Source organism: Furipterus horrens, unplaced genomic scaffold (genome assembly GCF_987537825.1).
Source record: "Furipterus horrens unplaced genomic scaffold, mFurHor1.1.pri manual_scaffold_13, whole genome shotgun sequence".
Lineage (NCBI taxonomy): Eukaryota > Metazoa > Chordata > Mammalia > Chiroptera > Furipteridae > Furipterus > Furipterus horrens.
Window position 1 is genome coordinate 51,111,603 of NW_028327183.1, and position 26,893 is coordinate 51,138,495.

At 53.4% G+C, this 26,893-nt stretch overlaps 2 protein-coding genes and 1 long non-coding RNA gene across 3 annotated transcripts; all 3 read left to right on the forward strand.

Annotated features, from left to right (window-relative positions):
* The first annotated feature begins 2,646 nt into the window (after positions 1 to 2,646).
* On the forward strand, positions 2,647 to 5,577 carry LOC149995198 (sialic acid-binding Ig-like lectin 13). Its single transcript, XM_090259147.1, has 6 exons — positions 2,647 to 2,680; positions 2,748 to 3,131; positions 3,340 to 3,615; positions 3,830 to 3,874; positions 5,025 to 5,276; positions 5,363 to 5,577. Exons 1-6 carry the CDS (start codon positions 2,647 to 2,649, stop codon positions 5,575 to 5,577), a joined length of 1,206 nt encoding a protein of 401 aa, XP_090115273.1.
* A 658-nt stretch (positions 5,578 to 6,235) lies between these two features.
* Positions 6,236 to 7,719, forward strand: LOC149995199 (uncharacterized). Its single transcript, XR_016507908.1, has 2 exons — positions 6,236 to 6,455; positions 7,262 to 7,719. It is a non-coding gene; the product is annotated as an uncharacterized LOC149995199 (long non-coding RNA).
* Positions 7,720 to 15,114: 7,395 nt separating this feature from the next.
* Positions 15,115 to 19,966, forward strand: LOC149995200 (sialic acid-binding Ig-like lectin 13). Its single transcript, XM_090259881.1, has 9 exons — positions 15,115 to 15,196; positions 15,264 to 15,705; positions 15,851 to 16,137; positions 16,353 to 16,400; positions 17,557 to 17,808; positions 17,895 to 18,197; positions 18,498 to 18,594; positions 18,939 to 18,999; positions 19,758 to 19,966. Exons 1-9 carry the CDS (start codon positions 15,163 to 15,165, stop codon positions 19,920 to 19,922), a joined length of 1,689 nt encoding a protein of 562 aa, XP_090116007.1. The 5' UTR covers positions 15,115 to 15,162; the 3' UTR covers positions 19,923 to 19,966.
* Positions 19,967 to 26,893: the final 6,927 nt, after the last annotated feature.

Consider the following 26,893-nt stretch of genomic DNA (forward strand, 5'->3'; position numbering starts at 1 on the left):
AGACATAACACAGAAAAGAGACATGCACGTACCAGGTACACACACACACCTCAGACACAAACGTAGAGACCATATACACACACATATACATGCACACAAATATATATGAACACATACATACTTCAAATACACACACAGACACAAACACCTGGCACAGAGACCAAAACACAGACACACAGAGACTCAGACACACAACTCAGGTGCACACACAAACACCCACAGACATACACACACACACACCTGACACACACCTAGACTCAGACACACACACACACACGCACACATACAGACACACACACCACAAATGTGCACACCTTGTGAAGGACACACACACACACATACACAAACACACACAACTCAGGTGTGCACACAGACTCACAGACATACACACAGACACACCTGACACACACCTAGACTAAGACACACACACACACGCACACATACAGACACACACACCACAAATGTGCACACCTTGTGAAGGACACACACGTACACACAACAGGAAGCAGCCACCTGGGTCCTCACATGGGGAGCGTGGCCCTGGGAAGTCTCAGGCCTGGTTCTCAGGCCCTGCTCTGTGAACGGGGCTGACCTTGCCTCCCATACACCCTGCTCACCTTTCACATCTAGGGTCACCTGCCCCATCCTCCAGCCCCGCCCTCACTCCCCTTGGGGCTCCCCCAGCCCTGCCCTCCCCACTGCATCGGCCTGACCAGCCAGGCTGGGACTGTGGCTCTGCCCCCCACTCCTCCAGTCCCGCAGGGTCTGCCTCACCTCAGCCCAGCGCAGCCCCCAGAACACCCCGCTCAGCAGATGGGAGGCAGGTGCCCAGCGTCAGGTGCACCGATGGGCTCATCCAGCCGAGGGAGCAGCTAGAGCAGAGGCCGTGGGGCTTGTCCTGTCCTGGGAGAGCAGGAGAAGCGAGGCCAGGCTGGGGTGACAGACCTGCAGAGCGCAGAGCCGGTGGCCGAGGAGACTGGAGGTCTCGGCCAGTGAGCACATCCTTCCCCCCTTCCCCTCCTCCCATCCGCAGGTGGCCGCGTCCCGCAGACCAGCCACCGTGTGGGCTGTGTCCGCGGTGGGCCGGGCCGGGCGCTCTGCGCACTTGACTTGCATGAACCTGCCCGTCTCCTCGGCAGCCCCACGGGCGCGCGCGCTCGGGCTGTCATAGCCAAGGGCCGCCGCCAGGGGGCTCCCGCATCGGAAAGTCGTGTTCTCAGGACTCTGGAGGCTGGAAGCTCAGCATCAAGGTGTTGGTGGGACTGGTTCCTTCTGCGGCCTCTCTCCTTCCTCTGAAGACGGCCCTTCCCCTGCGGTCTCTTCTCTGTGGGCGCCTGCGTCCTCGTGTCTTCTTATAAGCACATCAGTCCCATCGGATCACGGCCCTACCTAACGACCTCGTGCTACCTTCATCACCCTTAAAGACGCCGTCTCCTAAACCGGTCACATTTGGAAGCACTGGGGGTTAGGACATGAACATGTGAATTTTGGGGGTGACACAATTCAGTTCTCAACACCTTGTGAGCATTGGCACCCGACTAAGCACAGGGTGGTTATGCCCCTTCCCGAGGCAGCACCGTGAGCTGGAGCCTGGGGCTGTCTGGCTGCAGAGCCCGCCCCTGACCCCGCATCGGAGGCCTCCCACGAGGAAGCCGCAGGGCAGAGCCGGCCACCAGGAGCCATCAGGAGCTTTTCCCCAAGAGCCAGACTCAGAATGACCCCTGAGGTGTGGGCAGGGCCAGGCACCTGAGCTTACAGAGGATTCTCCCACAGACGAGGGCTGAGAGTCGTGATGCCTCCCTGTGACAGATGAGGAAACTGAGGCTTGGAGGGAAGAAGAGCAGGCCCACATGACTCCAAAACTGGACCTCCTCCAACATCTTGCTCTGAAACAACACCAGCAATGCCTGGGCCGGGGAGCTTTGAGCAAGCCAGGAAGCCCAGGATCTCCTGCGGGGTCACATGCTGGTGACCCCCTCAGACTCCTGGTCCCACCTGCTCTGGCCATTCATACCTGGGAACTCACCATCTCCTGCCCAGAGCAGCCAGGTTTCCTATAAGCTCCCACCCTCACAGCCTGGACCACAGGCAGCTGGAATGGCCTGGGCCCCTCTGCCTCCTCCAACAGCGTTAGGGACATTCTCAGGGACAGGGACAAAGCCTGCCACAGTCTCCCCTTGGACCCCACACGCCTGCGGGAGTAGGTGCTCTGACTGGTGGGCTGTGTGTTCATTCATTCGTTCATCCCCACCTGTCCACCTGGGGAACCTACGTCATATTTGCTGCCTTGCCGGTCCCCGGGCATACCCTCCTGAGTCCCACACTCGAGGGACTGATCCTCTGCACCATATAGAAGCTGTGACTGGCCAGGCAGTGCTTGCTTTCCTGTGCGGGCAGTAGTGCCTGAGGGACAAGAGAGGACAGGGAGCCAGAAGGGGTGGGTTCAGGTCCACACAAGCACGGGGGGCCCTCACCGGGACCCCATCTGGAAAGCGAAAGCGCTTGTTCTCCAAGGGCCAGGCCAGCTCCACCACATGGCCGCCCACTTCCTCCTCCGTGATCATCATCTTCCTCAATTCACTCTGGCTTCCTGTTGGGCTTCCTCTCAGTCCTGTGACACCGAGGTCACCGACATGTACCCCAAAGATGCTGCGGCTGCTGCTGGCCCTGCTGTGGGCAGGTGGGTGCCTGAGGGGAGAGCCAGTGGGCTGGGGTGGCAGCTGCGGCTGACTCACCTTTTCCGACAGGGTCCCTGGCCCAGGATGATGGATTCCAGCTGCAAGTGCCAGAGTCCGTGACGGTGCAGGAAGGCCTGTGCGTCTCCGTGCCCTGCACTGTGTCCTACGCTCAGGATGGCTGGACCGACTCTACCCCAGCTCATGGCTACTGGTTCCGGGAAGGGGCCAATACAGACAAGGATGCTCCAGTGGCCACGAACAACCCCGATCGTAAAGTGAAGGAGGAGACCCAGGGCCGATTCCACCTCGTTGGGAGCCCCACAACCTTCGACTGCTCCCTGTTCATCAGAGACGCACAGAAAAGGGACACAGGGAGATACTTCTTTAAGATAGAGCGAGAGTCCTATGTGAAATATAATTACCTACAGAACCAGCTCTCTCTACGTGTGACAGGTAAGGAGTGGGGCCAAGGAGAGGACGCATGGACGGGTCCTGAGGTCTCCCGGGCTGGGAAGGAACCTCCTTCTTCTCATTCTGGGAAGGACTCAGGGGGACCAATGGGGACTGGACCTTGGACCTGGCTTGGCACAGAGGCTGCAGTTAGGGGTGCACTCAGGGACCCCACCTCCAGGGCCTGGGTCTCTGTCTCTCTCCTCTACAGCTCTGACACCGACACCTGACATCCACTTCCAGGGGACCCTAGAATCTGGCCACCCCAAGAACATTACCTGTACAGTGCCATGGGCCTGTGACACAGAGGCACCACCCATCTTCTCCTGGATTGGGGTCACAGACAGCTCACTGGGTCCCAGGACCCCCAACTCCTCCATGGTCACCTTCACCCCAGGGCCTCAGCACCACGGCACCAACCTCACCTGTCGAGTGACCTTGCGAGATGCTGTGATCGTGGAGAAGACCATCCAGCTCAACGTGTCCTGTGAGTGCCCGGTCAGGACACCGGGTCCCTCGGGCGGTGGGGGTTGGGGGCATAGGGCCTGGGATACTGGGTGCAGGGACCTGCAAGCCGGAGCGGGGGAGGAAGGCTAGAGGACACTTGGTTTCACCCCCTTCCTGTGTTTAAGTTTTGGGTGGAAGGATCAACACCCGCCTTTCTGCTGCTGAAAAGGGAACAATTATGTCTGCCTGTGCAGATGCACTCCGGAACCTGACCATCAGCGTGTCCAGAGAAGGCAGAGGTAGGATGCAACCTCTCCGGCCCGGGAGGTGGAGGAGGTGGGGTCTGTCTCCCTGTGCCCTTCAGAGCAGAGCTGGGGTTTCAGGGCTCAGCTCGGAGACAGACTGAGGCCAGCTGAGAGGCCTTACTCCTCAGCTTACAAACTGGCGTCCCCCACTCCGACCCTCCCACGGGAAACCGCGTGACATCCAATAGTTGATTAGTTTCAGGGGTACAGCATAGTGGGTAGACATTTATAGAACTTACAACGTGATCCCCTTGATAAGTCTGGTCCCCACCTGGCACCACCCACAGTTATTACAATATTGTTTTTATAACTGCCAATGTATAATATTACTTTTAAAATCTTTAATTTCTTCTAGTAGTAGCCTCATGTCAACAGAACCTCCAAAAAATGGCCACTCGCTCGGGCATCAAGGACTGTTAGCTTCAAACAGATCCGGCCAAGCCAGACCACACCCCAGCTGTAGCTGCTCTCTGTCCTTCCTCTCACATGGTCCCTCCATGCCAGCACCATTCCCTGGCCAGCTCCTCCCCAACCCCGTTCTCATGTTCTGCTTAAGCCTCTCCTCCTCCAGGAAGCCCTCCCTGCCCTGACAGTCTCACTGAAGTCCTGTCCTCAGGGCTCCCTCAACCCAACGAACACCCCGTCACAAAACACGTCTCCTGGCTCTGTGAGCACCTGCTTTGGGGTGTCTCGTCCATGAGACTGTGAGCTCTCGGTCACAGCCGAATTAGACAGGTCTTAGGGAATCGTTATGGACATGAAAGATGGCAAGGCTTGAATAGAAAACTCCGGGATCCGCACGGGCAGTGTTGGCCAAGGCAGGAGGAATGGGGACCAGGGAGTTCAGACAAACGCTCAGACACCTCTTGGAGAGGCTGTAGTGTCTGCTCCCACCCCCGTCCCTTTGGGTCTGAGCCCACACAGAATATGCCCATCAGATTATGGAAGAGAAGAAACTGTTCTATGTAATGTAAGAAGGGAGGAGGGGAGGAGAGAGAGACAGACTCATGTAGACCAAGAGAGAGAGGCTGACAGACAGAGGGCCCGGGCGGTGCAGGGAGAGCTAGAGCTGCAGAGGGACAGACGTACAGACAGGCAGCAGGGGCACCTCGGAGCTGGGGCCTCACTCTGTCTGTCTTGCCAGGACCTGAACTTCTGCCCAACGGCTCATCTCTCCGAGCCCAGGAGGGCCAGGGGCTGAGCCTTGTCTGTAAGGCCGACAGCAACCCCCCCAGCAGAGTAAGGTGGACCCGGGGGAGCCTGGACCTGAGCCCCTCGGGGCCTGGGGTCCTGCAGCTGCCGCGGGTTGAACTGGGGGACCATGGGAAATACATCTGCCGAGCTGAGCAGCATCGGGGGGCGTCCCTGGAAGCCTCCCTGACCCTCCTTGTGAAAGGTGAGTTGGAACACACCTGGGGCAGGACCCTCGGGTCCTGGGGAGGAGGGAGGCTCCTCCGATTCCTCTCCTGTTTCTCCCCGCAGGCCTCCCACAGCTGCTGGGACCCGCCTGCTCCTGGGAGGGCAAGAGTCTGCGCTGCAACTGCTCCTTCCTAGCCCAGCCGGGCCCCTCGCTGCGCTGGCGGCTGGGGGAGCGGCTGCTGGAGGGAAACCACAGCGACGCCTCCCACGCCCACGGTCGCCTTCCATTCAGCGGGGCCCTGGGCCCACAGCTCCCTGAGCCTCAGCGGGGACCTTAGCTCCAGCCTCAGGCTCGCGTGTGAGGCCCAGAATGCCCACGGGGAACGAACAGTGACTGTCCTGTGGCTGCCAGGTCAGGGGGCGTGAGGGGCGGTGCCCAGGGAAGGGGGTGCACACGCCTGGGTCCTAGAAGACACGGAGTGGGAGAGACACAGGCCTGACTTAGGGCAAAGGCAGAATGGAGTCCAGGCCCCTGAGCCATTTGGCTGGCGAGGGGGCTGGGGCCCTGGAGGCTGCAATCATATGAAGGGGTGGGGGGCAGAGGCGTCCTGGATGGAATGGGCACACTCGTCGGCACGGATCCCAGAAGGTGGGGTGCTCAGGAGCCTGCCTAGGGAAACAGGAGCTCACCCCAGGGTGTCTCATGTCTGCAGGGAGACCAGGAGACATGACAAGTGTGATTCCGGGGGTCATCAGGGGAGCTTGTGTCACAGCCCTGCTCGCTGTCTGCCTCGCCCTCGGCTTCATCATGTGAGTGAGGGGCAGCCCCAGCCTGGGCGAAGGCTCAGGAGGTGGACGTGGTATGTGTGGGCGGGAACCCAAAGAATGTCACAAATTGAAAGCCCAGAGCCCTGACACGAGATAAACCCAGGAAAAGGACAAGGTGAGGCGGCATCAGGAAGTTAACCTCCTGACCTCTTGGCCAAGTGTTGAGTGTGTTCCCAACATCTGGTTCCCGCTGTCTGCGAGGAGGGACGTATGTTCCCGTCACAGCCCCCGCAGCCAGACAGCAGCCCCCGTGCCCTGCCCCAGTAAGGCCTTCCTGGCTCCCAGCTGCCAGCCAGCTGGGCTGAAAGGCCCCGTCTCTCTCCTCAGAGGGAGGACCTACAGGAAGAAATGGGAAGAGAAGGCAGAGAGCCAGGAAGACATCTCCCAGGTGAGTGTCATGGGCAGAGTTCCATCCAGTGTCCCTGTGGTGAAAACCTGAGTTCCTCATCTCTGCCCCGAACGTGGTCCTTCCCCAGATTCCAAGCACAGTCTCTCAGATCTGAGAACTGTCTTCTCCTCCATCCCCCATAGCGAGTAATTGACCAAGTCCTGTCCCATTTCCCTTGTAGCAAAGCTTTTCTCCATTTGTTCCTTTCCAGTTGGGCCCTCACTGTCGCTCTGGGACGACTGACTCCATCTCCCCTCCCCTAAACACTCCCCAAACAGCAGTGTGCTCCCCAACCTTTAGATCAGCAAGTCCAAGAGAAATACGATACACACAACATACGTACCTTAAAACTTTCCAGTAGTGGCAATAAAAAGAAGCAGAAAGGGTCTTGGCTGGTTGGCTCAGTGGATGGAGCTCCAGCCTGCAAACCAAAGGGGCGCTGGTTCAATTCCCAGTCAGGGCACATGCCTGGGATGTGGGCCAGGTCCCAGTTGGGGGGTGTGTGAGAGGCAACCACACATCAATGTCTCTCTCCCTCTCTTAAAAAAAAAAAATAGTAGAAAGAAACAGGAGATCAGCTTTTCTACCACACGGATAACAGTTATATGCATGGAGAGATGTCATAAGGATTCAGTTAGATGAGTAATAAGAAGAAGCTATTATGAGGGAGGGAAAGAGTGAGTTAGTGAATGAACCTCAGGAAATGGGTGTGAAAATCGATAAATGGGTAAGACCCCTTCATGCCCCAAGTTCCCCTCTCCAGACGCCAAAGGCTGGCTCTGATACCCTCCTCTCGTCCCACTCAGTGTCACCTGAATAAATCGTCCTTCAGCCACCGGCCCCCAGCAGTGGCCACCCCCACATCAGAGGATGAGCTCCTTTATGCTGCGCTCAACCCTCATACTCAGGAGGCCACCACATACTCTGAGATCAAGATCCAGAAATGATGATGCACTCCCGCCCGCAGGAGCTGGCTGGAGCCCAGAAAAGGCATCTTTGAAAAGAAAGGTGTGTCAGGGACCGATTCTTAAACAGTTCACAGCCCTCTGAACCGAAGGTCATCAATGGAAACATGAAGTTCCTTGGAGTGGCTGATGTCACAGGGATTCCTGGGTTCAAAGCCAGGCTCAGCGACTTACTGAGGGTGTTGTATCAAGCAAGTCACATTACCGCTGTGTGTCTCAGGTTCCTCCCCTGTAACATGGGGGACAATTTGATTAGGTACACTGTTAAGTGAGAAAACATGAACCATTGGCGCTAAATATATTGTTGTGTATTGACTTTACTTCAGCAGGGAGAGAGCTGTCAGGTTTGGTTCTACCACTACCTTCTATCTGCTTGACTATTTTGAAGAACATGTATTATTATCATTTGGGGAGGGAGGGGAACATTTTAAAATATTTTAATAGAAATAGTTTAAAATATTTCTATTTATAAATGAAACCCTTTGGCAGGGGAAGATATTTCCCGATGTGTGTACCTAACAAAGGACTTACCCAGAGTTTATCAAGACTATATAAAAATCTTCCAAAAATCAATGAGAAAAAGAGCCAGACATCCCAATAAGGGCCACTAAGCACACAGAAAGGTGGCAGGCTTCCGTAGCTGTCAGGGAAATGCAAATAAAACTTGCAATGCTATACCACTCTGGTGAAAATAATAATAAAAATATTTAAGAATATCAAGTGTTGAGAACATTGCAGTAAGTGAAAACAGCCAGTCACAAAAAGACAAATACTGTCTCTCTGGGGTCACTGACTCATCTCTCCTCCCCCAAGAGTCCCCAAACAGCTATTATGCTCCCCACCATTTAGATCAGCGAGTCCAACAGAAATACGATACAAAAAATGTCGGCGTCGGCGTCGGCGGCAGCCGTCCATCTCGAGAGACGATGGTGTAGCTTCTTAAGAGTCTATCTGCACCGCCGAGAATGGCTGTGCAGTCCGACTCGGGAGTGACATGGTATCTGTCTCCTCCCGTGTTGAATCGACATCTTGAGATGACGCTGAAGCTACAGAGCCTGGGCAGGGTAATATGGAGGGTCTGCTGTTGCCCATGCAGCAGACCCCCCCTCTCTTCGCAGCTGAAGGGTCCAAGGGAAAGACGGAGTCAATACAGCTTGGTTTCAGGTGCGCCGCAGGAGTTGCCGGTGTTGACTACAACGTCAAACCGCCTTAGGGACTCCGGCTCCGGATTTTCTGTCGGGGTTTACTCCCTTAGCCTTTCCCCTGAAGAGGTATGCCACAAGGCAGCGGAGGTTTTTTGGAGTCAGAGTTTTCCTTCTCTGACCAAAAAAAAAAAAAAAAAAAATGTACAAAGCTTAAAACATTTTAGTAGTGGTATTAAAAGGGGCAGGGAAGGTCTTGGCTGGTCTGGCTCAGTGAATTGAGCACTGGCTTGTGAAGTAAAGGGTCATGGGTTTGATTCTCACTCAGGGCACATGTCTGGATTTTGGGCCAGGTCCCTGGTTGGGGGAATGTGAGAGGCAACCACACATTAATGATTCTCTCCCTGTCTTCCCCTCTCTCTGAAAACAAATAAATAAAGTCTTTAAAAAAATAGTTAAGAGAGTAAATTTTATATTGCGTATGCTTTATATCAATAATTGTTTTTTAAAGACAATCAAGTGTTGGTTAAAATGTGGAGCAACTGGAATTCTGAGACACTGCTGGTGGGAAGGAGAATCGGGCCACCGCTTGGAAAACACCGAGCACAGGACCCAGCATTTCCACTCCACAGGGGCGTCCCCAACAGAAATACGTGCAAATGCCCATGAAACCTATACAAGGATGTCCCCAGCAGCACTTCTCGTGATGGCTGAACAATGGAACCTCCCCAAATTCCCAACAACAGGTCAATATATGGCAGATTATTTATGCAACGGAAAAAACAAATAACAACTCTGCACAATGTATGTGAATCCTGCAAACATTATGTTGAGTAAGAGCCCAGACACAACGAGTATGTACGATGTGATACCATCGATATGAGATTCGGAAACAGATAAAACTAATCTTTGGTATCAGAAATCCGGGTACTGGTCACCCTCAGGGAGAAGGGACTGGAAGGGGTTAGTGGGGACTTTCTAGGGGTTCTGATAAGGATCTATTTCTTGGTCTAGGCACTGATTGCTCATATGTACTCACTCTATGAGATATTTTATTTATTTACTTCTATCCTCACCTGAAGATCTGCTTACTGATTTTTAGAGAGGAAGGGAGAAAGAGAAAGAGAGAGAGAGAGAGAGAGAGAGAGAGAGAGAGAGAGAGAGAGAGAGAGAGAGAGAACCATCGATATGAGTCAGAAACACCAATCAGTTTCCTCCCATACAACAAGACTGAACCTGCAACCCAGGTATGTGCCCTAATTGGGGATCAAACCTGCAACATTTAGGAGTACCAGGTGATGCACCAACAAAACAGAGCCACCCAGTCAGGGCTCCATGAAACATATTTTAGTAAAATACTTGTGATTTGTGCTCTTTTAGAGAGAAACGCTACTGTTTTTTTATTACTCTTTTTGGGCCTTTACAGGTGTCTCCATTTTTCCCCGTTGCTCTCCCTGCCCCTCCCCAGCCCCCACAGTCAGTCCCCACCCTGTTGGCCATGCCCTTGGGTCCTGTATACAGTTCCTTGATTAGGCCCTTCCCCTTCTTTCTCTCCTTATCCCTCCCCACCACCACTGTGGTCACTGTCAGTCTGTTCCTTCTTTCCATGCCTCTGGTTCTAATTTGCTCATTTGTTTGTTTAGCCCATTGTATTTCCCCTTTATTTAAAAAATCATTTAAACCCTTCAAGTCTTCTGGCCAAGATGGAGGCGTAGACAGACATGCTGTATGTCCCTCCACAATTAAAAAGGAATACAACTACCTCAAAACTAAAAACAACCAGAAGTTTCAGAAAATGAAAGTGCATGGAAGTCCAGCAAACAAAGATATAAAGAAGAAATACTCATCCAGACAGGTAGGAGGGGTGGAGCCGGGGCAGAGAAAATTCGGTGTGGTGGCGGCAGCAGCGGTGGCAGAGGCGGGCCGGCAGAAAGCACAGTCACACATTTTAAAAAGTCAGGAGGGACACCTCGGGGGCGTTCCCAGCTCCTCACCAGAATTTGCAGCTCATGGTCCCAGTACCGGAGAAAATCAAGCCTCATTGCTTCTGACTGTGCAGACCAGTGGGGGCCTCGGCGGAGGCAGGAACTCCCAGTCTCTCAGCAGAGTCCCCTTGTTTAAAGAGTCCCCATGGTCCTAGAATGTCTGCAGACGCACCCACTCTGGGAACGACGGCCAGGGCAGCAGCTAGAGAGGCACCAGTCTGGTGTGGAAGTGGGAGAAGTGCCTGGAACAGGGGTGAGTGCTGAGCAAGTGGCATTGTTCCCTCTTGGACCTCTCCCCCACATACAGCATCACAACAGTGGTTAAATGGATCACCCTGTACTGACGATTCCCTAAGGCTCCGCCCCTTACAACATAACAGGTGGAACAGCTCTACCTAAGACAGAAACAAACAAACACAGGAGCCTGTCAGAATGAGGAGACAGAGAAGTATAGCCCAAAAGGGAGAAAAGATCAAGGTTCCAGTGGGAGAACTAAGCGATGAGGAGGTAGCCAACCTAACAGATGAGGAGCCAGACAACCTAACAGACGCAGTATTAAAAACACTGGTGATAAAGATGCTCACAGGCTTGACAGATATGCTTGAGTATGGCAAGCGCATAAGAGAAGAAGTGAAGGCTATGCTAAGTGAAATGAAGGAAAATCCACACAAAACCAATGGTGAAGGGAAGGAAACCGGTGTTCAAATCAATGATTTGGAACAAATGGAAAAAAATAACCGATCAACCAGAGCAGAATCAGGAAGCAAGAATTGAATAACATGAGGAAAACCTCCCAAATTTTGCAAAGGAGATGGACATACAGGCCCGGGAAGCACAGAGGGTCCCAGGCGAGCTGGACCCAGAGGGGACCACACCAGAACACATCATGATTGAGATGCCAAAGGTGAAAGACAAAGACAGAGTCCTAGGGGCAACAAGGGAGAGGCGGAGAGCTGCCTACAGGGGGGTGCCTATAGGACTATCAAGCTGATTTCTCAGAGGACACTTTGCAGGCAGGAAGGGACTGGCAAGCAGTATTCAATGCGATGAAACGCAACCTGCAACCAGGACTACTCTATCCAGCAAAGCTATCATTTGAAATGTAAGGGCAGATGAAGTGCTTCCCAGACAAGGTGAAACTAAAGGAATTCATCATCATCAAGCCATTATTATATGAAATGTCAAAGGGACTTACTTAAGAAAAAGATCAAAACTATGAACACTAAAATGACAACAGACTCACAACTATCAACAACTGAATCTAAAAAATAAAACCAAAATTCAACTAAACAAACAAGAAAAGGAACAGAATCATAGGTATGGGGATTATTTGGACGGTTATCAGCTGGGAGGGGGGAAGGGGGGATATAGTGCAGGGACTAAGAAGCATTATCGGTTGGTACAAAATAGACAGGGGGAGTTGAGAATAATATAGGAAAGAGTGAAGCCAAAGACCTTATATGCACAACCCATGGACATGAACTAAGTGTGGTGGGATTGCTGGAGGTAACGGGGGTACTGGGCAGAGGGGAGCAAAGGTGAAAAAATTGGAACTACTGTAACAACATAATCAATAAAATATACTTTTAAAATATCTTTAAAAAATAAAAAGAATGCACACTTCCCATTGCAGGCAGCCAGTAATCTCATCTTAGTCTATTCTAAATTTCCTTACAATTATGAAAGCAAATGTTTATTGATCACCTCATATCTGCCAAGCATGTTTCTAAGCATGTGGACTCAGCAGGAAGAACTACAAGACCCTTACGTTTTAATGGCAGAAAAGACACACAAAGAATAATTCGGTAGATTATATGTTATGTTGATTGGGGATAAGGAGTCTGGAGAAAAACAAAGCAGGAAAGGCATATAGAAAATATGGACTGGATTATATTCTTCATTGTGTTGTGTGTGAATATAGTCATTAAGAAACCGACCCTTGAGTACACACATATACACACGCAGTGCTTCACAGACACATGCACCATTCAGATATGCACATGCATACACACAGGGATCACAGACACACATATACACACATACATACACATGTACAGAGATCCCTCACACTCATGTACACACACACCTGAAAACACACACAGACACCTCAGACATACACACAGAAGAGAGACATGCATGTACCAGATACACACATACACACACCTCAGACACATAGAGACCATACACACACATCTACATGCACACAAAAGATATATGGAAACATACATACTTCAAATACGCCCACAACACAAACACGTGGCACAGACCAAAACACAGACGCACAGGGACTCAGACACACAGACACACAACTCAGGTGTGCACACAAACACTCACAGACATACACACAGACACACCTGACACACACCTAGACTAAGACACACACACACGCACACATACAGACACACACACCACAAATGTGCACACCTTGAAAGGACACACACGTACACACAACAGGCAGCAGCCACCTGGGCCCTCGCACGGGAGCGTGGCCCTGGGAAGTCTCAGGCCTGGTTCTCAGGTCATGCTTTGTGAAAGGGGCTGACCTTGCCTCCCATACACCCTGCTCACCTTTCACATCCAGGCTTACCTGCCCCATCCACCAGTCCCACCCTCACACCCCCTTGGGGTTCCCCCAGCCCTGCCCTCCCGACTGCATGGGCCCTGACCAGCCAGGCTGGGACTGTGGCTCTGCCCCCCACTCCTCCAGTCCCGCAGGGTCTGCCTCACCTCAGCCCAGCGCAGCCCCCAGAACACCCTGCTCAGCAGATGGGAGGTAGGTGCACAGCGTCAGGTGCACCGATGGGCTCATCCAGCCGAGGGAGCAGCCTGAGCAGAGGCCCTGGGGCTTGTCCTGTCCTGGGAGAGCAGGAGAAGCGAGGCCAGGCTGGGGTGACAGCGCTGCAGAACGCAGAGTCGGTGGCTGAGGAGCGTGGAGGTCTCGGCCAGTGAGCACATCCTTCCCCCCTTCCCCTCCTCCCATCCGCAGAGGGGCCGCGTCCCGCAGAGCAGCCACCGTGTGGGCTGTGTCCGCGGTGGGCCGGGCCGGGCGCTCTGCGCACTTGACTTGCGTGAACCTGTCCGTCTCCTCGGCAGCCCCACGGGCGCGCGCGCTCGGGCTGTCATAGCCAAGGGCCGCCGCCAGGGGGCTCACGCATCGGAAAGTCGTGTTCTCAGGACTCTGGAGGCTGGAAGCTCAGCATCAAGGTGCTGGTGGGACTGGTTCCTTCTGCGGCCTCTCTCCTTCCTCTGAAGACGGCCCTTCCCCTGCGGTCTCTTCTCTGTGGGCGCCTGCGTCCTCGTGTCTTCTTATAAGCACACCAGTCCCGTCGGATCACGGCCCAACCTAACGACCTCGTGCTACCTTCATCACCCTTAAAAGATGCCGTCTCCAAAACCGGTCACATTTGGAAGCACTGGGCGTTAGGACATGAACATGTGAATTTTGGGGGTGACACCATTCAGTTCTCAACACCTTGTGAGCATTGGCACCCGACTAAGTCCAGGGTGGTTACGCCCCTTCCCGAGGCAGCACCGTGAGCTGGAGCCTGGGGTTGTCTGGCTGCAGAGCCCCCGCCCCTGACCCCGCATCGCAGGGCTCCCACGAGGAAGCCGCAGGGCAGAGCCGGCCACCAGGAGCCATCAGGAGCTTTTCCCCAAGGGCTGGGCTCAGAATGACCCCTGAGGGGTGGGCAGGGCCAGGCACCTGAGCTTACAGAGGATTCTCCCACAGACGAGGGCTGAGAATCGTGATGCCTCCCTGTGACAGATGAGGAAACCGAGGCTTGGAGGGCAGGAGAGCCAGGCTCACCTGACTCCACAGCTGGACTTCCTCCTAATGTCTTGCTCTGAATCAACACCAGCGACGCCTGGGCTGGTGGGCTTTGAGGAAGCCAAAAAGCCCAGGAACGCCTGCGGGGTCACATGCTGGTGACGCCCTCAGACTCCTGGTTTCACCTTCTCTGGCCATTTGTACCTGGGAACTCACCGTCTCCTGCCCAGAGCAGCCAGGTTTCCTATAAGCTCCTGCCTGTGCTCCCACCCTCACACCCTGGACCACAGGCAGCTGGAATGGCCGGGGCCCCTTTGCCTCCTCCAACAGCGTTAGGGACATTCTCAGGGACAGGGACAAAGCCTGCCACAGTCTCCCCTTGGACCCCACACCCCTGAGGGAGTAGGTGCTCTGACTGGTGGCCTGTGTGTACATTCATTCGTTCATCCCCACCTGTCCACCTGGAGGACCTACGTCATATTTGCTGCCTTGCCGGTCCCCCAGCAGCCCCTCCTGAGTCCCACACTCGAGGGACTGATCCTCTGCACCATATAGAAGCTGTGACTGGCCAGGCAGTGCTTGCTTTCCTGTGCGGGCAGTAGTGCCCGAGGGACAAGAGAGGACAGGGAGCCAGAAGGGGGGGTTGGGTCCTCCCAGGCATGGGGGGCCCTCACCAGGACCCCATCTGGAAAGTGGAAGCACTTGTTCTCCAAGGGCCAGGCCAGCTCCACCACATGGCCGCCCACTTCCTCCTCCATGATCATCATCTTCCTCACTTCACTCTGGCTTCCTGTTGGGCTTCCTCTCAGTCCTGTGACACCGAGGTCACCGACACGTACCCCAAAGATGCTGCGGCTGCTGCTGGCCCTGCTGTGGGCAGGTGAGTGCCCGGGGGGAGATGCTGTGGGCTAGGGTGGCAGCTGCAGCTGACTCACCTTTTCCCACAGGGTCCCTGGCCCAGGATGACAGATTCCAGCTGCAAGTGCCGGAGTCCGTGACGGTGCAGGAAGGCCAGTGTGTCTCCGTGCCCTGCACTGTGTCCTACCCCCAGGTCGGCTGGACTAACTCTACCCCAGCTCATGGCTACTGGTTCCGGGAAGGGGCCAATACAAACCAGGTTGCTCCAGTGGCCACGAACAACCATAGTAGGAAAGTGAAGGAGGAGACCCAGGGCCGATTCCACCTCGTTGGGAGCCCCACAACCTCCGACTGCTCCCTGTTCATCAGAGACGCAAAGAAAAAGGACACGGGGACATACTTCTTTAGGATCGAGCGAGGGTCCTATGTGAGACATAATTACCTACTGAACAAGCTCTCTGTAAATGTGACAGGTAAGGAATGGGGCCAAGGAGAGGACGCATGGACGGGTCCTGAGGGCTCCCGGGCTGGGACGGAACCTCCTTCTTCTCATTCTGGGAAGGACTCAGGGGGATCAATGAGGACTGGACCCGGGGGCTGGCCTGGCACAGAGGCTGCACTTAGGGGTGCACTCAGGGACCCCACCTCCAGAACCTGGGTCTCTGTCTCTCTCCTCTGCAGCTCTGACTTCGAAACCGACACCTGATGTCCACATCCAGGGGACCCTAGAATCTGGCCACCCCAAGAACATTACCTGTACAGTGCCACTGGCCTGTGACACAGAGGCACCACCCATCTTCTCCTGGATTGGGGTCACAGACAGCTCACTGGGTGCCAAGACCCCCAACTCCTCCACGGTCACCATCACCCCAGGGCCCCAGCACCACGGCACCAACCTCACCTGTCGAGTGACCCTGCGAGATGCTGGGATCGTGGAGAAGACCATCCAGCTCTACGTGTCCTGTGAGTTTCCAAGCAGGACACCGGGTCCCTTGGACAGTGGGGGTTGGGGGTTTAGGGCCTGGGATACTGGGTGCTGGGCCCTGCAAGCCGCAGCGGGGGAGGAAGGCAAGAGGACACTTGGTTTCACCCCCTTCCTGTGTTTAAGTTTTGGGTGGAATGGGTCAACACCCAACTTTCTACTGCTGAAAAGGGAACAATTATGTCTGCCTGTTCAGATGCACTCCGGAACTTGACCATCAGCGTTTCTGGGGAAGAAGGCAGAGGTAGGGTGCAACCTCTCCGGCCCGGGAGGTGGAGGAGGTGGGGTCTGTCTCCCTGTGCCCTTGAGAGCAGAGCTGGGCTTTCAGGGCTCAGCTCGGAGACAGACTGAGGCCACCTGAGAGGCCTTACTCCTCAGCCTACAAACTGGCCATCCCCATCCCGACACTCCCACGGGAAACCGCGTGACATCCAATAGTTGATTAGTTTCAGGGGTACAGCATAGTGGGTAGACATTTATAGAACTTACAACGTGATCCCCTCGATAAGTCTGGTCCCCACCCGGCACCATCCACAGTTATTACAATATTGTTTTTATAACTGCCAATGTGTAATATTACTTTTAAAATCTCCCTTGATTTCTCCTAGTAGTAGCCTCATGTCAACAGCACCTCCAAAAAAATGGCCACTCACTCGGGCCTCAAGGACTGTTAGCTTCTCATGGAGCCGGCCAAGCCAGACCACACCCCAGCTGTAGCTGCTCTCTGTTCCTTCCTCTCACAAGGCCCCTCCATGCCAGCACCATCCCCTGGCCAGCTCCTCCCCCACCCCGTTCTCATGTTCTGCTTAAGCCTCCCTTCCTCCAGGAAGCCCTCCCTGCCTGACAGTCTCACTGAAGTCCTGTCCTGAGGGCTCCCTCAACCCAACGAACACCCCGTCACAAAACACGTCTCCTGGCTCTGTGAGCACCTGCTTTGGGGTGTCTCATCCATGAGACTCTGAGTTCTCGGTCACAGCTGAATTAGACAAGTGTTAGGGAATCATTATTGCCAGGCAAAGACGGGAAGGCTTGAACAGAAAACTCCGGGATCCGCACGGGCAGTGTTGGCCAAGGCAGGCGGCGTGGAGACCAGGGAGTTCAGACAAACGCTCGGACGCCTCCTGGAGAGGCCGTAGTGTCTGCTCCCACCCCCGTCCCTTTGGGTCTGAGCCCACACAGAATATGCCCATCAGATTATGGAAGAGAAGAAACTGTTCTATGTAATGTAAGAAGGGAGGAGGGGAGGAGAGAGAGACAGACTCATGTAGACCAAGAGAGAGAGGCTGACAGACAGAGGGCCCGGGCGGTGCAGGGAGAGCTAGAGCTGCAGAGGGACAGACGTACAGACGGGGCAGCAGGGGCACCTCGGAGCTGGGGCCTCACTCTGTCTGTCTTGCCAGGACCTGAACTTCTGCCCAACGGCTCATCTCTCCGAGCCCAGGAGGGCCAGGGGCTGCGCCTTGTGTGTAAGGCCAACAGCAACCCCCCCAGCAGAGTAAGGTGGACCCGGGGGAGCCTGGACCTGAGCCCCTCGGAGCCTGGGGTCCTGCAGCTGCCGCGGGTGGAACTGGGGGACCATGGGAAATACGTCTGCCGAGCTCAGCAGCATTGGGGGGCCTCCCTGGAAGCCACCCTGACCCTCCTTGTGAAAGGTGAGTTGGAACACACCTGGGGCAGGACCCTCGGGTCCTGGAGAGGAGGGAGGCTCCTCTGATTCCTCTCCTGTTTCTCCCCGCAGACCCCCCGCAGCTGCTGGGACCCGCCTGCTCCTGGGAGGGCAGGAGTCTGCGCTGCAACTGCTCCTCCCAAGCCCAGACGGGCCCCTCGCTGTGCTGGCGGCTGGGGGAGCAGCTGCGGGAGCGGCTGCTGGAGGGAAACCACAGCAACGCCTCCCACGCCCACACGGTCGCCTTCCATTCAGCGGGGCCCTGGGCCAACACCTCCCTGACCCTCAGCGGGGACCTTAGCTCCAGCCTCAGGCTCGCGTGTGAGGCCCAGAATGCCCACGGGGAACGAACAGTGACTGTCCTGTGGCTGCCAGGTCAGGGGGTGTGAGGGGCGGTGCCCAGGGAAGGGGGTGCACATCCCTGGGTCCTAGAAGACATGGAGTGGGAGAGACAGAGGCTGACTTGGGGCAAAGGCAGAATGGAGTCCAGGCCCCTGAGCCATTTGGCTGGGGAGGGGGCTGGTGCCCTGGAGGCTGCAATCATGTGAAGGGGTGGGGGGCAGAGGCGTCCTGGATGGAATGGGCACACTCGTCGGCATGGATCCCAGAAGGTGGGGTGCTCAGGAGCCTGCCTAGGGAAACAGGAGCTCACCCCACGGTGTCTCATATCTGCAGGGAGACCAGGATACATGACAGGTGTGATTCAGGGGGCCATCAGGGGAGCTGGTGTCACAGCCCTGCTCGCTGTCTGCCTTGGTGTGGGCCTCGTCATGTGAGTGAGGGGCAGCCCCAGTCCGGGCGAAGGCTCAGGAGGCGGCCGTTGTGTGTGTGGGCGGGGACCCAAAGAATCTCCAAAACTGAAAGCCCAGAGCCCTGACACGTGATAAACCCAGGAAAAGGACAAGGTGAGGCGGCATCAGGAAGTTAGCACCTGACCTCTTGGCCAGGTGTTGAGTGTGTTCCCAATATCTGGTTCCCATTGTCTGCGAGGAGGGACGTATGTTCCCGTCACAGCCCCCGCAGCCAGACAGCAGCCCCCGTGCCCTGCCCCAGTAAGGCCTTCCCGGCTCCCAGCTGCCAGCCAGCTGGGCTGAAAGGCCCCGTCTCTCTCCTCAGAGGGAGGACCTACAGGAAGAAATGGGCAGAGAAGGAAGAGAGCCAGGAAGACATCTCCCAGGTGAGTGTCATGGGCAGAGTTCCATCCAGTGTCCCTGTGGTGAAAACCTGAGTTCCTCATCTCCGCCCCAAACGTGGTCCTTCCCCGGATTCCCAGCACAGTCTCTCAGATCTGAGAACTGCCTTCTCCTCCGTCCCCCATAGCCAGTAATTGACCAAGTCCTGTCCCATTTCTCTTGTAGCAAAGCTTTTCTCCATTTGTTCCTTTCTAGTTGGGCTCTCACTGTCTCTCTGGGGCAACTCTCCTCCCCTAAACACTCCCCAAACAGCAGCGTGCTCCCCAACCTTTAGATCAGCAAGTCCAAGAGAAATAACGATACACACAACATACGTACCTTAAAACTTCCCAGTAGTGGCATTTTAAAAAAAGCAGAAAGGGCCTTCACTGGTATGGCTCAGTTGATGGAGCTCCAGCCTGCAAACCTAAAGGGTGCCGGTTCGATTCCCAGTCAGGGCACATGACTAGGTTGCACGTCAGGTCACCCGTTGGGGGCACGAGTGAGAGGCAACTGCACAGTGATGTTTCTCTCCCTCTCTTTCTCCTTTCCACGCTCTCTAAATATAAATAAACAAATAAACAAACAAGCTAATTAATTTTGAAAAAAGGAAGAAGAACTTACTACGAGGGAGTGAGGGAGTGAGTGAATCCTCAGGAAATTGGTGTGAAATTTGATAGATGAATAGGATGCCCTCAAGCCCCAAGTTCCCCTCTCCAAACCGCAAAGGCCGGCGCTGACACCCTCCTCTCGTCCCACTCAGAGTCACCTGAACAAATCCTCCTGCAGCCACCTGCCCCCAGCAGCGGCCGCCCCCACGTCAGAGGATGAGTTCCATTATGCTGGGCTCAGTTTCCACAACATGAAGCCACACAACCCTCAGGCCAAGGAGGCCACCACATACTCTGAGATCAAGATCCAGAAATGATGACGCACCCCCGCCCGCAGGAGCTGGCTGGAGCCCAGAAAGGGCATCTTCAAAAAGAAGGGTGTGGCAGAGACCGATTCTTAAACAGTTCACAGCCCTCTGAGCTGAAGGTCATGAATGGAAACATGAAGTTCCTTGAAGTGGCTGACGTCACAGAGATGCCTGGGTTCAAATCCAGGCTCAGCGACTTACTGAGGGTGTTATATCAAGCAAGTTAGTTTACCTCTATGTGCCTCAATTTCCTCCTCTGTAAAATGGGGGACAATTTGATTAGGTACACTGTTAAGTGAGAAAACATGAACCATTGGCACTAAATATATTGTTGTGTATTGACTTTACCTCAGCAGGGAGAGAGCTGTCAGGTTTGGTTCTACCACTACCTTCTATCTGCTTGACTATTTTGAAGAACATGTATTATTATCATTTGGGGAGGGAGGGGAACATTTTAAAATATTTTAATAGAAATAGTTTAAAATATTTCTATTTATAAACGAAACCCTTTGGAAGGAGAAGATATTTCCCGATGTGTGTACCTAACAAAGTACTTACCCAGAGTTTATCAAGACTATATAAAGATCTTCCAAAAATCAATGAGAAAAAGAGGCAGACAACCCAATAAGGGCCACTAAGCACATAGAGAGGTGGCAGACTTCCGTAACTGTCAGGGAAATGCAAATAAAACTTGCAATGCTATACCACTCTGGTGAAAATAATTTTTAAAAAAATAAGAATATCAAGTGTTGAGAACATTGCAGTCAGTGAAAACAGCCAGTCACAAAGAGACAAATACTGTCTCTCTGGGGTCACGGACTCATCTCTCCTCCCCCAAGAGTCCCCAAACAGCTATTATGCTCCCCAACATTTAGATCAGCAGGTCTAACAGAGATACAATAGGAACAAAGTATATATCTTAAAACTTTTTAGTAGTGGTATTAAAAGGGGCATAAAGGGTCTTGGCTGGTCTGGCTCAGTGAATTGAGCATGGGCTTGTGAAGTAAAGGGTCACGGGTTTGATTCCCACTCAGGGCACATGTCTGGGTTGTGGGCCAGGTCCCTGGTTGGGGGCGTGTGAGAGGCAACCACACATTAATGATTCTCTTCCTGTCTTCCCCTCTCTCTGAAAACAAGTAAAGTCTTTTTAAAAAATAGTTAAGAGAGTAAATTTTATATTGCGTATGCTTTATATCAATTATTGTTTTTTAAAGACAATCAAGTGTTGGTTAGGATGTGGAGCACCTGGAATTCTGAGACACTGCTGGTGGGAAGGAGAATCGGGCCACCACTTGGAAAACACCGAGCACAGGACCCAGCATTTCCACTCCACAGGGGCGTCCCCAACAGAAATACGTGCAAATGCCCATGAAACCTATACAAGGATGTCCCCAGCAGCACTTCTCGTGATGGCTGAACAATGGAACCTCCCCAAATTCCCAACAACAGATCAATATATGGCAGATTATTTATGCAACGGAAAAAACAAATAACAACTCCGCACAATGTATGTGAATCCTGCAAACATTATGTTGAGTAAGAGCCCAGACACAATGAGTATGTACTATGTGATACCATTGATATGAGGTTCAGAAACAGATAAACTAATCTTTGGTATCAGAAATCCGGGTACTGGTCACCCTCAGGGAGAAGGGACTGGAAGGGGTTCGTGGGGACTTTCTAGGGGTTCTGATAAGGATCTGTTTCTTGATCTAGGCACTGATTGCTCAAATGTATTCACTCTATGAAACACTTGGTTTATTTATTTTTATCCTCACCTGAAGATCTGCTTACTGATTTTTAGAGAAGAAGGGAGAGAGAGAAAGAGAGAGAGAGAGAGAGAGAGAGAGAGAGAGAGAGAGAGAGAGAGAGAGAACCATCGATATGAGTCAGAGACATCAATCAGTTTCCTCCCATACAACAAGACTGAACCTGCAACCCAGGTATGTGCCCTGATTGGGGATCAAACCTGCAACATTTAGGAGTACCAGGTGATGCACCAACAAAGCAGAGCCACCCAGTCAGGGCTCCATGAAACTTATTTTAGTAAAATACTTGTGATTTGTGCTCTTTAAGAGAGAAATGCTACTGTTTTTTTATTACTCTTTTTGGGCCTTTACAGGTGTCTCCATTTTGCCCCGTTGCTCTCCCTGCCCCTCCCCAGCCCCCACAGTCAGTCCCCACCCTGTTGGCCATGCCCTTGGGTCCTGTATACAGTTCCTTGATTAGGCCCTTCCCCTTCTTTCCCTCCGTATCCCTCCCCACCACCACTCTGGTCACTGTCAGTCTGTTCCTTCTTTCCATGCCTCTGGTTCTAATTTGCTCATTTGTTTGTTTAGCCCATTGTATTTCCCCTTTATTTAAAACAATCACTTAAACACTTCAAGTCTTCTGGCCAAGATGGAGGCGTAGACAGACATGCTGTGTGTCCCTTCACAATTAAGAAGGAATACAACTACCTCAAAACTAGAAACAACCAGAAATTTCAGAAAATGAAAGTGCATGGAAGTCCAGCAAACAAAGATATAAAGAAGAAATACTCATCCAGAATGGCAGGAAGGGTGGAGCCGGGGCAGAGAAAATTCAGTGTGGTGGCGGCAGCAGCGGTGGCAGAGGCGGGCCAGCAGAAAGCACAGTCACACATTTTAAAAAGTCAGGAGGGACACCTCGGGGGCGTTCCCAGCTCCTCACCAGAATTTGCAGCTCATGGTCCCAGCACCAGAGAAAATGAAGCCTCATTGCTTCTGACTGTGCAGACCAGTGGGGGCCTGGGCGGAGGCAGGAACTCCCAGTCTCTCAGCAGAGTCCCCTTGTTTTAAGGGTCCCCATGGTCCTAGAATGTCTGCAGACGCACCCACTCTGGGAATGACGGCCAGGACAGCAGCTAGACGGGCAACAATCTGGTGTGGAAGAGGGAGAAGTGCCTGGAACAGGGGTGAGTGCTGAGCAAGTGGCATTGTTCCTTCTTGGACCTCTCCCCCACATACAGTGCCACAACACTGCTTAAATGGATCACCTGTACTGACGAATCACTAAGGCTCTGCCCCTTACAACATAACAGGTGGAACAGCTCTACCTAAGACAGAAACAAACAAACACAGGAGCCTGTCAGAATGAGGAGACAGAGAAGTATGGCCCAAAAGGGGGAACAGATCAAGGTTCCAGTGGGAGAACTAAGCGACGAGGAGGTAGCCAACCTAACAGATGAGGAGCCAGACAACCTAACAGACGTAGTACTGAAAACACTGGTGATAAAGATGCTCACAGGCTTGACAGATATGCTTGAGTATGGCAAGCGCATAAGAGAAGTGAAGGCTATGCTAATTGAAATGAAGGAAAATCCACACAAAACCCATGGTGAAGGGAAGGAAACCGGTGTTCAAATCAATGACTTGGAACAAATGGAAGAAAAAAAAACAATCAACCAGAGCAGAATGAGGAAGCAAGAATTGAAAAAGAGGAGGAAAACTTCCCAAAGTTTGCAAAGGAGATGGACATACAGGCCCAGGAAGCACAGAGGGTCCCAGGGGAGCTGCACCCAGAGGGGACCACACCAGGACACATCACGATTGAGATGCCAAAGGTGAAAGACAAAGACAGAGTCCTGGGGGCAACAAGGGAGAGGTGGAGAGATGCCTACAGGGGGTGCCTATAGGACTATCAAGCTGATTTCTCAGAGGACACCTTGCAGGCAGGAAGGGACTGGCAAGCAGTATTCAATGCGATGAAACGCAACCTGCAACCAGGACTACTCTATCCAGCAAAGCTGCCATTTGGAATGGAAGGGCAGATGAAGTGCTTCCCAGACAAGGTGAAACTAAAGGAATTCATCATCATCAGGCCATTATTATATGAAATGTCAAAGGGACTTACTTAAGAAAAAGAAGATCAAAACTATGAACACTAAAATGACAATAGACTCACAGCTATCAACAACTGAATCTAAAAAATAAAACCAAAATTCAACTAAACAAACAAGAAAAGGAACAGAATCATAGGTATGGGGATTATTTGGAGGGTTATCAGCTGGGAGGGGAGAAGGGGGGATATAGTGCAGGGACTAAGAAGCATAATTGGTTGGTACAAAATAGACAGGGGGAGTTGAGAATAATATAGGAAAGAGTGAAGCCAAAGACCTTATATGCACAACCCATGGACATGAACTAAGTGTGGTGGGATTGCTGGAGGGAAGGGGGTTACTGGGCAGAGGGGAGCAAAGGTGAAAAAATTGGAACTACTGTAACAACATAATCAATAAAATATACTTTTAAAATATCTTTAAAAAATAAAAAGAATGCACACTTCCCATTGCAGACAGCCAGTAATCTCATCTTAGTCTATTCTAAATTTCCTTACAATTATGAAAGCAAATGTTTATTGATCACCTCATATCTGCCAAGCATGTTTCTAAGCATGTGGACTCAGCAGTAAGAACTAGAAGACCCTTACATTTTAATGGCAGAAAAGGCAGACAAAGAATAATTCGGTAGATTATATGTTATATTGATTGGGGATAAGGAGTCTGGAGAAAAACAAAGCAGGAAAGGCATATAGAAAATATGGACTCGATTATATTCTTCATTGTGTTGTGTGTGCATGTAGTCATTAAGAAACCGACCTTTGAGTACGCACACATATACACACGCAGTGCTTCACGGACACACGCACCATTCAGATATGCACATGCATACACACAGGGATCACAGACACACATATACACACATACATACACATGTACAGAGATTCCCCACACTCATGTACACACACCTGAAAACACACACAGACACCTCAGACATACACACAGAAGAGAGACATGCATGTACCAGATACACACACACACCTCAGACACATACATAGAGACCATACACACACATCTACATGCACACAAAGATATATGGACACATACATACTTCAAATACGCACACAGACACAAACACGTGGCACAGACCAAAACACAGACACACAGGGATTCAGACACACAGACACACAACTCAGGTGTGCACACAAAGACTCACAGACATACACACAGACATATCTGACACACACCTAGACTCAGACACACACATATACAGATGCACACACCACAAATATGCACACCTTGTGAAGGACACACACAGGTACACACAACAGGCAGCAGCCACCTGGGTCCTCGCACGGGAGCGAGGCCCTGGGAAGTCTCAGGCTGGGTTCTCAGGTCCTGCTCTGTGAACGGGGCTGACCTTGCCTCCCATACACCCTGCTCACCTTTCACGTCCCAGCTCACCTGCCCCATCCTCCAGCCCCGCCCTCACTCCCCTTGGGACTCCCCCAGCCCTGCCCTCCCCACTGCATCAGCCCTGACCAACCAGGCTGGGACTGCGGCTCTGCCCCCCACTCCTCCAGTCCCGCAGGGTCTGCCTCACCTCAGCCCAGCGCAGCCCCCAGAACACCCCGCTCAGCAGATGGGAGGCAGGTGCCCAGCGTCAGGTGCACCGATGGGCTCATCCAGCCGAGGGAGCAGCCTGAGCAGAGGCCGTGGGGCTTGTCCTGTCCTGGGAGAGCAGGAGAAGCGAGGCCAGGCTGGGGTGACAGCGCTGCAGAACGCAGAGCCGGTGGCTGAGGAGCGTGGAGGTCTCGGCCAGTGAGCACATCCTTCCCCCCTTCCCCTCCTCCCATCCGCAGAGGGGCCGCGTCCCGCAGACCAGCCACCGTGTGGGCTGTGTCCGCGGTGGGCCAGGCCGGGCGCTCTGCGCACTTGACTTGCATGAACCTGCCCGTCTCCTCGGCAGCCCCACGGGCGCGCGCGCTCGGGCTGTCATAGCCAAGGGCCGCCGCCAGGGGGCTCACGCATCGGAAAGTCGTGTTCTCAGGACTCTGGAGGCTGGAAGCTCAGCATCAAGGTGTTGGTGGGACTGGTTCCTTCTGCGGCCTCTCTCCTTCCTCTGAAGACGGCCCTTCCCCTGCGGTCTCTTCTCTGTGGGCGCCTGCGTCCTCGTGTCTTCTTATAAGCACACCAGTCCCATCGGATCACGGCCCACCCTAACGACCTCATGCTACCTTCATCACCCTTAAAGACGCCGTCTCCAAAACCGGTCACATTTGGAAGCACTGGGGGTTAGGACATGAACATGTGAATTTTGGGGGTGACACCATTCAGTTCTCAACACCTTGTGAGCATTGGCACCCGACTAAGTCCAGGGTGGTTACGCCACTTCCCGAGGCAGCACCGTGAGCTGGAGCCTGGGGCTGTCTGGCTGCAGAGCCCCCGCCCCTGACCCCGCATCGGAGGCCTCCCACGGGGAAGCCGCTGGGCAGAGCGGCCACCAGGAGCCATCAGGAGCTTTTCCCCAAGGGCTGGGCTCAGAATGACCCCTGAGGGGTGGGCAGAGCCAGGCACCTGAGCTTACAGAGGATTCTCCCATAGATGAGGGTTGAGAATCGTGACGCCTCCCTGTGACAGATGAGGAAACTGAGGCTTGGAGGGAAGAAGAGCAGGCCCACCTGACTCCAAAGCTGGACTTCCTCCTAATGTCTTGCTCTGAATCAACACCAGCGACGCCTGGGCTGGTGGGCTTTGAGGAAGCCAGGAAGCCCAGGACCTGCTGCTGGGTCACATGCTGGTGATCCCCTCAGACTCCTGGTTTCACCTTCTCTGGCCATTTGTACCTGGGAACTCACCGTCTCCTGTCCAGAGCAGCCAGGTTTCCTATAAGCTCCCATCCTCACACCCTGGACTATAGTCAGCTGGAATGTCCTGGGTCCCTCTGCCTCCTCCAATGGTGTTAAGGACATTCTCAGGGACAGGGACAAAGCCTGCCACAGTCTCCCCTTGGACCCCACACGCCTGAGGGAGTCGGTGCTCTGACTGGTGGGCTGTGTGTACATTCATTCGTTCATCCCCACCGGTCCACCTGGAGGACCTACGTCATATTTGCTGCCTTGCCGGTCCCCCAGCAGCCCCTCCTGAGTCCCACACTCGAGGGACTGATCCTCTGCACCAT

Excerpts from the sequence above, each read along its gene's own strand:
- LOC149995198 (XM_090259147.1), top strand. The coding sequence starts at position 2,647 with ATGCTGCGGCTGCTGCTGGCCCTGCTGTGGGCAG. Across the intron at positions 3,616-3,829 it reads CATCCAGCTCAACGTGTCCT|ATGCACTCCGGAACCTGACC; the intron begins GTGAGTGCCCGG and ends CTGCCTGTGCAG. Across the intron at positions 3,875-5,024 it reads CGTGTCCAGAGAAGGCAGAG|GACCTGAACTTCTGCCCAAC; the intron begins GTAGGATGCAAC and ends CTGTCTTGCCAG.
- LOC149995200 (XM_090259881.1), top strand. The coding sequence starts at position 15,163 with ATGCTGCGGCTGCTGCTGGCCCTGCTGTGGGCAG. Across the intron at positions 16,401-17,556 it reads TTCTGGGGAAGAAGGCAGAG|GACCTGAACTTCTGCCCAAC; the intron begins GTAGGGTGCAAC and ends CTGTCTTGCCAG. Across the intron at positions 18,595-18,938 it reads CTTGGTGTGGGCCTCGTCAT|AGGGAGGACCTACAGGAAGA; the intron begins GTGAGTGAGGGG and ends CTCTCTCCTCAG.